This window comes from Neolamprologus multifasciatus, chromosome 3 (genome assembly GCF_963576455.1).
Source record: "Neolamprologus multifasciatus chromosome 3, fNeoMul1.2, whole genome shotgun sequence".
NCBI lineage: Eukaryota > Metazoa > Chordata > Actinopteri > Cichliformes > Cichlidae > Neolamprologus > Neolamprologus multifasciatus.
This window is the reverse complement of record NC_140441.1, coordinates 25,236,851-25,249,101: the sequence shown is the minus strand read 5'-3', so window position 1 is coordinate 25,249,101 and position 12,251 is coordinate 25,236,851. Positions and strand designations below refer to the sequence as shown.

General features: G+C 41.6%; 2 protein-coding genes across 3 annotated transcripts in view; one reads left to right on the top strand and one right to left on the bottom strand.

Moving 5' to 3' along the window:
- Positions 1-4,763, top strand: part of rin1b (Ras and Rab interactor 1b) — a 44,767-nt gene extending 40,004 nt beyond the window's left edge. For both annotated transcript variants that reach the window (XM_085147103.1, XM_085147096.1), the window contains exon 12: positions 646-4,763. In XM_085147103.1, coding sequence (XP_085003229.1) covers positions 646-969 — 324 coding nt within the window. In that variant the 3' untranslated portion in view covers positions 970-4,763. The remainder of the gene's footprint in view (positions 1-645) is intronic.
- Positions 4,240-12,032, bottom strand: LOC146522247 (actin-related protein 2-A). Its single transcript, XM_085147130.1, has 9 exons — positions 10,886-12,032; positions 9,748-9,858; positions 7,296-7,454; positions 7,066-7,195; positions 6,805-6,941; positions 6,543-6,692; positions 6,312-6,457; positions 6,082-6,214; positions 4,240-5,416 (listed from the first exon to the last, which is right to left on the bottom strand). The coding sequence occupies exons 1-9, from the start codon at positions 10,931-10,933 to the stop codon at positions 5,246-5,248; spliced, it is 1,185 nt and encodes a 394-aa protein (XP_085003256.1). The 5' UTR covers positions 10,934-12,032; the 3' UTR covers positions 4,240-5,245.
- Between the last annotated feature and the right edge of the window lie 219 nt (positions 12,033-12,251).

Here is a 12,251-nt window from a genome sequence, read left to right as displayed (position 1 = left end):
CTTTACAGAGAGTTGTGAGGGCGTCTGTAGGTGGTCAAATCTGACATTATATAATGGCTCAAGTGCCTGAAGAGCAGCGATTGTTGCGATAGACCTGTTAGTTTTGGGTTTGCTCGCTTTTTGCTCTGTGGAAAATGTGAAAAAAGTTTGTCTGCTGAGTGGTGGCGGTGGTGGAGGAGAGTGGGGGGGACTTCAGCAGAGCACCAGAGCAGAGCGAGTTTAATGGATGATATTTGAGTTTGGAAGTGGACACGCTGGAGTGGATTTATGCCGGGAGTTTGTCAGTGAAGCTGTAACATGAAGCAGAGCAGGGGGAAACAGAGCAGTTTCATGAAGATGGCTTTCGCGTGAAGCTCTCGGACCTGCCGGCTGTGTGTGGGAAGCAGGAGCTTTGTTTAAGAGGCATTTCTCTTTCATGAACGTCCTTTTTCTGTTTTTTTTTTTTTTTGGCTCATTTATTGTGGCAGCGTATCAGCCGTGCTTATACAGTCCTCACTCCTCCTCTGACTCCATCTCTCTCCTCCCCCTCGTTTGCCCTCACTCCATAAGCCTCTTGACCTGTGTTTTGCATAAATACAGTATATATTCACTCCTTTTCTCTCTCTCCCTCTCTTTCTCTCTTCCTCCCTCCCTCGCTGCCTCCAGAGGTGCGTTCGGATACTGTTCCAGGACGGGGAGCGGAGCGCCGTGCGGACGTTGCAGTGGAGAGCCGGGGAGACGAGCCAGGCCCTGGCGCAGCTGTGTGCCGCCACCTTCGGAGTGTCCGACCCGCAGCAATACACCCTGTACTGGCGCAGCGGCGGTGAGATGAGGGCCCTGCCGCCCCAGGCCCAGCCCCAGGACCTGGCCAGCCACAGCGAGGGAGGCCCCTCGCTCTCCTACCTGAGGACCGACCACGACTTCAGCAAGATGCGGCGGCTCACCAGGGGTGGCGCCGTGGACCTGAGCGAGTCGGTGTGTGAGGAGTGAGTGGGAGGCATAGAGGAGGAAGGAGGAGGAAGGAAGGAAGGAAAGGAAGGAGGAGGAGTAGATGGATGGTGGCTCTTGCTTTCTCTCTCTCTTTCTCTCTCTTGTTCTGTCTCTTTTCTCTCTCCGACGGTGTGTTGTGTCTCGTCGTGGGTCGGGACTTTTTCGTGACAAACTGCAGCCCTTCTCCAGACCAGGAGCAGAGCTTTAAAACAAACAAACAAACAAACAAACAAATGGTAAACTCTTCCCTAAATGGACCGACGTGCAGAACAGAGCAGGACCAACGTAGGGGAGTGTTGCCAAAAAGCTGTACTATGTACCACTCAGTGTGGCTGCTAGTGTAAAGGAGTGTGCTGCTTGTGACAATGGAAAATGTGTAATAAATGGATTTTGATTGTTATTTGAAACATGAACCCAGAGTTATACCACGAAGCGATTACATCATTAAAAACAAAACAAAAAAAACATGTGAAGAGGCTCGAATCCAAAGACAAATTCTGTGAGACTACTGTTGCCTGGAAACTAATCACTTCCTGCGAGCACGCGCCGCAAGACGGCAAATAGTCCACCGCGGTGATGTAACCCTTCCACTGTATAGTTCTGGGTGAAAATTGGATATTTTATTACTTTTTGAGGGGTTTTTTTTCCTCCTTTTATGTGTAAATGTCTGCAGATTGATTGCTGGATGGAACTATGCTGTTAAAAAGTGGGGGTAGAGGCTTTCTGTGCCCCCTCCCTCCCTTCCCCCCACCCCAGTGACAAAAAAAAGGGGAGATGTGTGATAACCACGACCAAACCTCAATACCAAAGGGACGAAAAAAGAAGATAAAAGAAAGGCCATCTTGTGACACAACAGCTGTTTGCTTTGAAAGAAATCATGAGGGAAGCTTTAAATCAGCTGTTTATTTTTAGGCTCACCCACAAAGACTATTTTATTTTTACTTCCTGAAGAGAAAAAAAAGGAAAGCAAAGAAGAAGAAGAAGCTCTACTCCCAGCTTGCGTATTCTATTTAATGGTTTTGGCAGGTGGAGTAATGGGCGAGTAGGAGGGAAGTGATAGAAAGGCATCATCTCTCTCTGTTTTTAAACCAAGTGAGGGAAGAAAAAAGACGGAAGCGCATCACATCCACACACCAGGACAACAGATTTTACTGAATGACTCGCGAATGTATTTAAAATCTCTCTCAGTGTTTATTCCTTTTCAGAACTGCATCCGTTTCATGTTTCGATTCACCGCTTTTGAGTTCTACTGTTGGCCGAGCCTGTTTTTCTTTCTTTTTGTTATAAGCGGACTGAGAGGACAGTCTGACCAATAAAACCGGGAGCCTCGCGGCGACTGGTAGAATGTAAATGTGCACGTCGCCAGCCTCTTGGTGACTTCCTGCTGCAAGTCATCACTATCGACTGACTGTTCGACTCAGTGTCGTTGTCGATGATCATTATTGTGTATTTAAAACTAACTTTGAATAGTTGAATTTGTTGGGTAGATATCGAACCTAAACATGTGGACATTCCAACATTTCTGGAGTTTTTGGATTAGCCGAGTCGGGGGAGGGGAGGAGGTTCAGTTTTGAGATGTGTTTTGAACATTATTGCATGCTTTTTTCATTTTAACGCGAAGGTTCTGCGAATGTGGCGTGCGCGTATGTGTGCGTGTACGTGTGCGTGTATGTGTGCGTGAAGCATGTGTTCATTGTGAGAGCTCACTATTTCTTTTCAGTGTAAAAACACATGACTGTATTTTGTCAGGTAACTCAGTATCGCAATAAAAAAAATTGCAATATCCGTTCGCCGTGTGGTTACGGTGAGTGAAGTGCTGGAGTGGGGTTGGGAGTGTTGACGGGTACAGATTTAACCACCAGATGGCAGCAAATACTAACACTGTCATTTCACACCTTCACATTAATTTCTTACTGACTTGAGTGTTGAGACTTATCATTGACTATTTAGTAATTCATGTATTAATCCATTAATTAACCCATCAAGCCAAGTCCTGCTTTTGGATGTATGATCATGTTATTTAAAAGGTCTCATAAAAAAAGAAAAAAAAGATTAAATTATATTTTTTAAATGAAAGGCACTAACATCTGCACTCATTGGTCACTAGTACCAGGTTGGAGCCCCGTTTTCCTTCAGAGCTGCTTTAATTCTTCATGGCACAGATTCAACAAGGTACTGGAAACATTTCTCAGGAATGTCGGTCCATGTTGACATAACAGCATCACACAGTTGGTGCTCATCCATGATGAGAATCTCCTCTTCCACCACATCCCAAAGGTGCTCTGTCGGCCTGAGATCTCGTGGCTGTGGAGGTCATTTGAGTTCAGTGAACCCATTGTCATGTTCAAGAAACCGGTTTCATCTGAGCTTTGGGACATGGTGTGTAGCAGCAATAAGGAAATGGTGCACTGTGGTCATAAAGGGATGGACATGGTCAACATCAGGCTGTGGGGTTTAAATGATGCTTAGTTTGTACTAAGGGGCCCAAAGTGTGCCAACAAAATGTTCCCCCACATTAATGCACCTCGAGCCTGAAACATTAATAAATCCAGGTTTGTTCCAAATTCTGACCCTCCTTTCCAAAAGTCAGAGCAGAGCTTGATACACATCAGACTAGGTAACACATTTCTCATCATCTGTTGTCCAGTTTGAATTGTAGCCTCACTTTTATGTTCTTAGCAGACAGGAGTGGCACCGCGTGTGGCCTTCTGCTGATGTAGCACATCTGCTTCCAAGGCCAGTGTGTTGTGGATTCAGAGATGCGCTTCTGCATACCTTACTTACTTACTTACTAAGCAATCTGGCCTATTCCTCTCTGACTTCAGGCCTGAACAAGACATTTTTATGCAGACATCTGCTGCTCACTGGATATTTTCCTTTTTTCCAGACTGTACTCTTTAAACCACAGATATGTTTTTGTGGGAAAATCCTGATCAATCACCAGTTTCTGAAATACTCAGACCAACAACCATGACACATTCAAAGCCACTTAAATCACATTTCTTCCTCATTCTGATGCTCAGTTTGAAGTTTTGCAGGTTGTCTTCATCATGTCTATATAGCTGAATGCATTAGCTTGCTGCTATTTGATTGGCTGATTAGTTACTTACAGCAATGAGCAGCTGAACTGGTGTACCCAGTTAAGTCAGTGTATGTACCCAATTTTATATCTATGAGAGAAGTAACAGGTCACATTTTGCATCATTTTTCATCGCATACAGCAAGAAATATGTACAATAAAAAACAATTCTAATTGACATTTATTAAAAAAAAAAAAAACACCAAACAAACCCACAGATAAATTCTTTACAGTTTTTTTCCCCACTCAAAACATTCAAATGTTCAGCCTGTATTTACCAGTCCATTAAACATTTATTTTTACAGATAATAAGAAGAATCTCTCAATCTCTCAGAATGGGAGGAGCAACAAATCAGGAATCAAACTGGGACCGAGGCAAAATGAGCAGCACCAAAGGGAATGGAAACAGGTGTTATAACAAAGGCCAAACTATAAATACACTGAGAAGTGACAGACAGGTGAGGAACGAGATGCAGGTGAGAGTAACACACAATCAGTCACAGTCAGGGGTTTGGGGAGGGCAGACTGGAAGCTATACTAACATTCAAAGTTAAACAGATAAAAATAACCCCAGAGACCTACACAGACCCACATACACACTGAACAAGTCAGGAGTAAGGAAACACAAAGGGAGGAACAACCAGGAACCCTGGGGAGGCTGCCACTAATAATAATAATAATATACATCAACCAAAACTAAGATTAAAGTGCAGGGGGGAAAAAGCACAAAAGACCTAAACTAATCGTTTATATGAGCCAATAATTAAAGTTAAACTTTTGATAATAACAAAAAAAAAAAATGAGGGGTGACTCAAAACTTTTGCACAGTACTGAAGCACAGATCTATGAGTTTTAAAAAGGTTAAATAAAACATAAACTTGCTATTAATGCAACAAATAAATTCCTGACATTTTTTAACTTTAGTCATCAAAGTTTTATCAAATGGTCCAAAGAACATGATCTGGATAAGCGAGCACCTACACAGTCCAAAAAAATGTTATATTTAGAACAGTATGTAAAAACCTACAATTGTGTTTTTTAATGATAAAAGTTGTAATTTTGCTCAGTTAACACTGTTTTGAATAGAGATGAGACTGTGAGAGGTACGGAGTTAATATTTAAAAGTACAAAACCTAGTTCATATTTTTTCTCATTTTTAATTTGTGTTTTTAAAATTCTGTTTAACTCAGTTTTATTTTATCTGACTCCACCTCCCAGCTTCTGCAGCACTCCCAGGCCTTTCTCCTGGTATTCTTGTCTAGTCATCCAGAAGGATTCTTTGTCTTTCATGATGTTGGCCAGCACAGCACCACCCATGAACACCATGTGCTTTCTCCTGGGAGGGTCCTCGATTCGGATCTTGAACTTCTGCACGGGTGAAGAGAAAAGTCGGGAGAGGTCATTAAAACACAGAGCCCTAATATTTAAGTACAACATTTCTTTCCTTTAAGCCTTTTTTTATATTCTGTGCTGCTACGAAGAAAAGTGCTAAAAGAGAAATGACCTCAGTAATGAGGTTAACAAAACTTAACTTTCAATTTCTAGATATATATTTAATTAATATGACAAATGTCACACTTTATTGGTTTGGCTTTAAAACAACAAAAAGTAAATGCATTTTAGTATTTGTAATAAAATAGCCCAAAATTATTTTTAATACAAAGAAAAAGAGATAACCTTAACCTTAAATGTTGCAGAGCGTCAAATGTGGAATTCAAACTGAGCTTTTTCTAAACTTTTAACTCATAAAGATATTTAAATTCAGAAAGTTATCACAGCCAAACTGGACCTGCTGTAGAAAAACCTGCATGCAAGTAGCCCTCAGGTTCAGTGAATAAAACAGAGCATCTATATGAATGCTTGGTGACATTTATTAAATAACTGGAAAATGTATTCTATTAACATTTCGTCAGCTCATGATACAGATGACACTCATCATCAGTAACATTATATTTATGCAAATGCACTGAAGAACGCCTTACAGGCTCTTAATCGAATCCATTCTCTACTGACATTAATATGAAAGCTCTTACTGATAGTTTCTCAGTGTCTCCCTTGAGCACTCTTTCCAGGTAGAGCTGCTTGATCTCTCTCTCGAGCCTGGATGGGAGGCCCGGGTACATGGTGGTCCCCCCGGACAAAACAATGTGCTTATAGAAGTCGGCCCTGCATGGGAAAGCAGACGGGAGACGGAGCTGATGAAGGCATGTTTGCAGTAGTTCAGCTTCATTAATTAGAGAAAGGCGAGGGAGGAGGATTGGACCTGAGGTCAATGTCTGCAGCCTGGATGGTGTTAAACAGCAGCTCGGCTACTCCAGCTCCCTCCACATTGATGAGATGAGGCTGGAAAAGAGCTTCAGGAGCCCCGAATCGTTCTCCGCCCACCTTCACCTGCCTGCCATCAGGAAGCTGCACAAATGAGAGGAATCGGTTATTTTTTCTGACGTTTCTCAACTTTAGGAGGCAGAATAAATAAAAGCTTGCTCCAACGTACCGTGAATGTCTCCACCAGGTAAGTGGTCTCTGTGGCCAAATGCTGCTCTTGCTCAATGTTGTATGCCACATAGCAGAGCTTCTCCTTCAGCATGCGCACGGTCTCAAAGTCAGCAGTGTGGTTGAAGGCGTAGCCGCGAAGCAGCAGGAGCTGATGGAAGAACATTTTTTCACACATATGTTTGCTGTGAAACTGTACATATACTTTCCTTACACTAAAAAAAACCCAACTCTTTGCCCGATCACTGATCTTTCCAGCTCACCTTAATGAGGTAGCGTGTGACATCACGTCCTGCGATGTCCAGCCTGCGTGTAAGGTGGGGCAAAGAGAAGCCCTCGTACACTGGACAGATGTGGGTGACGCCGTCTCCTGAGTCAACTACAACACCGGTAAGCAAACCTGTGGACAGAGTCATTTAGCAAAGCGGGAGTTAAAACTAACCAAATATCCAGTCAATTGCACCGTTAACAGCAGGTCAGGATTTAAACCCTTTATTTTTGTGCAGCGTTTCGCGCCCTCTTACCCTGAGCGTACAGAGTGAGCACGGCCTGGATGGCCACGTAGATGCCGTAGAACTGGTACTTCTCAAACATGATTTCAGCGATTTTCTCGCGGTTTTTGGTCGGGTTCATGGGCGGCTCAGTCAGTAGGATCTTGGATAGAAAACATACACAAACTCAATAATAATCTAGTCCTTGTACAGTTTTTTTTTCCATTCATTTCTGTCGTTATCTGTCTTACACGGGTTCATACCTTGCATTCTTTTGGGTTGATGTCCAGGCATTCTGGGCCAAAGGTGTAGTCCCACAGGTGGAGCATGTCCTCCCAGCAGCGCACCATGCCATTCTCCATGGGGTAGGACATCTCCAGCATGGAGCGACACTCGCTGGCCTCTTCTCCCACCATTAGGTCCTGGTGGAAAAGATGACAGGGACAGGAAATATTAATGGTTTTGTTTTTGCTCTTCTTTGTCTGACCTACAGCAAAGTATAGGTTTAATAAATAATAATAATAAAAAGCATCAGTTAGATTTTTAGTTTGAAAATTATCAGCAAGTCTTTCTGTTGAAATGTTTTAAATGTACTGTGTTAAATATTAAGTTACAAACATGCACATCCATACACAAGTACAAATATAAGACAGCTATCCTGGGAAACCTGGTGTTTCAAGTGAACACTAAATAAAAATCTATGAAAATGTGATGTTTATTACATAACAGCCTGCCTTAATTTGTTTACTTATTTATTTGTACCAATGACCTTTTCATGCTTTCTCTGCTCCGATCCTGCAAGGGTTATCAGGTTAAAAGGTCTGAATGATCTCAGGTTACGTGAGTCTATGAACTCAACAGTCTCAGCATCTTAGGAAGCTAGCAGGTGTGCACTTCTAAGACGCTTTAAGCTGAGACACAGGAAGTTGATGAGAACCAGAGATACCGATGATCAAGTCTCAGGATGTGTATCTAGATCTTATAGATGGCTACACCAATCAGCTGCAGCATTAAAACCATCCAATTTCTTTCATTTATCCAGTCAAAGGTCGCTGGAGCCTATCTTAGTTGTCACATGGTGGGACACAGGGTACACCCTGGACATGCCACCAATCTGGCACCGGGGTAACACACACTCCACATTCAGAGGCTCCAGACACCACTGTGCCATCTCGAACATTAAAACCACCTGAGTAATATAGTGCAGGTCCCTGTATTGCTGCCAGAACAGCTCTGACTTTTCTAGACGTGGACCTTGAGAGTCCTGTGGGTTACTGGGTGGGACCATTGTGCTTGTGGTCTACGTCTTGGCTATTTATTATGTTCTTAGTAGTAGTTTTTGTGGTGTTGCAGGGCCCCTTATCCTTCTTGGGAATGCTGTAATGCTTTGACACCAGGTTTCTCAATAGAGCACTAAACTTTAACAGGATGACTCACCTGTCAGTGGTTTTAATGCTGTTTGCTGTTACAGTTTTTTCTGATTGCTTAAGCACATTTTTTGTAACTATTGGCTATTTTTGCAAAACTCTACACACAAATAAGAAAACCTGTCACCCAATTATCAAAACATTGTAGTTCTCTTGCAAAAGCGAACACAGCTAGATTAACTCTTCACACCTTCGTAAAAATGGTGTTTTCGTATCAAACAGTACACACAAGCCATCATCTACTAAGCACACAATGCGCCAACTGCACACTGATGGTATGAATACAAAACACATCTGGCTTTTGCTTTCTCTGTGTACAGATGTCAATTGAACATTCTGCCTCTGCCCCCAACATCTGGACGTCTAGCAATTCTGTAAAGTAACAATTTCAGTATTTTTGCATGTATGGTACTGTTGTGTTTCTCATTAGAGTATGGCAGTGCTACAAAGTACTTACCGATTCTCATTTCGAAATGTCCTAATGATGCTTGCCACAGTGTAGCGGCTCAGTTTAGGCTGAACCCGTTGGCCAGCTTCCCTCAGGGTCATCCCATGGTTGATGACATGGTCCACTATTGTAGCCCTGATGTCATCAGTTATTCTGTTTCTTACTCTTCTTACCCTTCCTCTTTCCCCTCCTCGTCCTCTTCTTGCTCCTCTTTGTCCTCTTCCTCTAACTTCCTCTAACCCTCTTGCTTCTTCACCTCCACGTCCTCTTCCTCCAACTTCTTCACCTCCACGTCCTCTCCCTCGGCCTCCTCTGATTCTCACTCTTCTCACTCTTACTGCTCCTTCCATTGTACTCCACATAGACAGCTTACCTGTGGCCTGTTTATAGTGCTTAGGCTGATTGCAAAGTGGACTAATTATCTAAAACAGTTTTCACATGTGAAAGTGTGCCAGACAGTTGGCAAAATAGTGTTAATGATAGCCATACATGTGTATAATTTTGCTAGGAGTGTGTTGGAAATTTGGTAATTGAGTGTAAGCAGTGAGTTGTGCCTACAGTTTTGCAAAGTGTGTGTTACAAAATTGCAAACTGAGTGCAAAGCAGTGTTTGTGCTTTTAGTTTTGCAAACTCAGTGAGTGGTTTTGCTATAAGTGTTAATAGTTTTAGGAATTGTGCTATAAGAATCACAGTTAGGGTTTAAGCATTCAGAAAAAACTGTAATAGAACTCTGCACACAGTAGATGTAATTTCCCCATTTCTTTTTTTAATGCTCCTCTATTCTGACTTTAGGTTAACTGAAAGACCCATGTGTAGTCCTTTCATTTACATCAATCTTACCTTTATCTCGATGTTGCCCACTCTGGCGGATGATCGTATGATTGGCCGGCCCACCAGGGCTGGGAAGATGTGCTTTGGGAAGTTGGAGCCGGCAAAACCACACTTGACAAACTGCACAGGGATGTGAAAATGAAACTGAGAGCCAGTTTGTGTTTGTGTAGCCCTGCATTAAGGCTAAACGTATTAATTGTACTCTTGCACTAAAAGCCTTTTGTGCAGGTAAAATTCCATTCATAAATCAGGTTTGTTCATTTTAATCTGATGCTGGGATTAATCTGCCTCCAAGGACCTGACCTAGAGTGTATTACTGTAATACATTTAACAAATTGTTTCTTTCAGTGGCGAGAGCAATTTCATCACGTTTACTGGCACTCATTTGGAAAGCACATACACACTATATATATATATATATATATATATATATATATATATATATATATATATATATATATGTATATATATATATATAGTGTGTGTGATTTTTGTTTTTTTACGCAGCCTTTAAACAGCAATAGATTTACCAAATTTCCCATGCTTTCCTATCTGCCATAACTACTCCTCCTACTACACTGTCTTAACTTGTCCATGTGGGCACAGACACACATTCCTTAGCCTGGAGGGATGCAATGCATTCCTAACAGGGGTAAAAACACGACTCTGGTCATTTCTGGTTGCAGCAAGTAAAGTCTGTCAATGCGCATCTTCCTCCGGAAATCAACCACTGAGTGCCACTTCTGTGATTTTATCTCCTCTGATAAGTCTCTCTTCCTGGTTTTTGTCCAATGTCTGCTCACTTCAAAGCACCACAGCCATTTATGGTGGTGTGCGCATACTGAAGGCAGGAGTGACAAGTCCAGACAGATGTGAAATCACACAGTAGTGCACTTTGTCTCACACCCGGGATTTCTTCACATATTTGCCATTAAATGATCCAGATGATTGACAATAAAACAAATAAGATAGACATCGATGCAAAAGGTTACTTTGCATCAAGATATCTTAAAGAGACATGCAGTTAACATGATTAGTAATATTTTTCACGCTAAAACTAAACGCTCATGGAAAGAAAAATAAAAGACAACATCCAGTACTATTAGCAGGATATCTGACTATGTGGTAATATGACTGCTTGACTTACCCCTGTCCCATTGTCACTGACCACCACTTTCCTCCCCTGGCTGTCCATTCTTAATAAATATTGCAAAAATCAAAATACCCCCACCCGTCTGCACAGGAACCTCACTGACACACAGCCGATTGTGTGTTATGTGCAGCCCTAAGATTGCACATAAGTGTAGCAGTGGCTAAAAAGTGACAGGTCTGTTTTGCTGCTCCTTCTGGTGTGGGTGGGATTACTGAGCGTAACAACACCCATTTTTGTGGTCAGGCAGGAAGAAGAACTATTCTACACTGTGTTGTTATGAGATAAGAAAAGAGGAATTTACACAAACATGTGACTGACATTTTGCACATTTTGCGTTTCACTTACCTTTAAATGTCCCTTAGTCACAGCTGAGGAAACGTTTCTGTTTCACTTTGAGGTTGGTAAAGAACTGTTTGTTGTTTGTTTGTTTTTGTTGCTTTGTAACATAATACTATACAATATGTTGGAGGTCTGATATTTATTAAGTTGTACTATATACCATTCGTTCATTTTTTTAAAGTTACACATCCAATATCTGAGTAGTTTTTAACCTATAACAGCCTGACGGTGCAGAACTTTTTGAATGGCAGCAGCATGTTTTCTGTCAGTGCTGACATAGTTTTAAACTGAAATTACAGAGCAACATATGATTAAAATGTATAGCTTAAATGTCTATTTGTGTTGTTATCTTTAATTACAAGATAAAAACAGTAAATTATTTGTAATTTCCCAAATGTCAGCAATTTCACAACATTTAGCGTGAATCCAAATTATGGGTGAGTGCCAGAAGAAACCTGTTTTAATATTTTTACCTTTTTTTTGTTTGTTTTGTAATCCCTGTAATGACATGGCTCCTTTCTGCTCGTCATGCAGCTTGCTTAGCTTCTACTTCTTATAGGTTTAGGGTAAAAAAAACGTGTCTTTCCGGCCGCCATCTTTGTTTAGTTTGAGAACCAACCTCATCTACAGAGGAGCAAGTCTTTTTTGTGAAAGACAGACAGCATTTGTTCCTGGTAAGTCAGGTAAGTCTCTCCAAACAACATTTCAACATATATATTTTTTATGGAAGCTGCAGACATTTGTGAATTGTGAATTTCTCTTCAGAAACGTATGCTAACATGATGTCTGTTAGTATAAGAGTTAGCTAGTACTAAAGTTGTGATAAACCACAATAATCTATCTATCTATCTATCTATCTATCTATCTATCTATCTATCTATCTATCTATCTATCTATCTATCACAGATGGCTGTATACACTGTCATGTGAAAAAGACCATTTTCACAGTACCCCCTTACTGCTTTCATGGGAATTTAGAGGGCTGGTATCAGCCACGTGCTGCAGATCAATTGCATTTGAC

What these genes read in the sequence shown, in the direction of transcription:
- LOC146522247 (XM_085147130.1), bottom strand. Translation starts at nt 10,933, where the DNA reads ATGGACAGCCAGGGGAGGAAAGTGGTGGTCAGTGACAATGGGACAGGG. An exon ending in GCTCACTCTGTACGCTCAGG is followed by an intron (nt 6,942 to 7,065) that starts GTAAGAGGGCGC and finishes CTCTGTCCACAG; the next exon opens with GTTTGCTTACCGGTGTTGTA. An exon ending in GAGACACTGAGAAACTATCA is followed by an intron (nt 5,417 to 6,081) that starts GTAAGAGCTTTC and finishes TCACCCGTGCAG; the next exon opens with AAGTTCAAGATCCGAATCGA.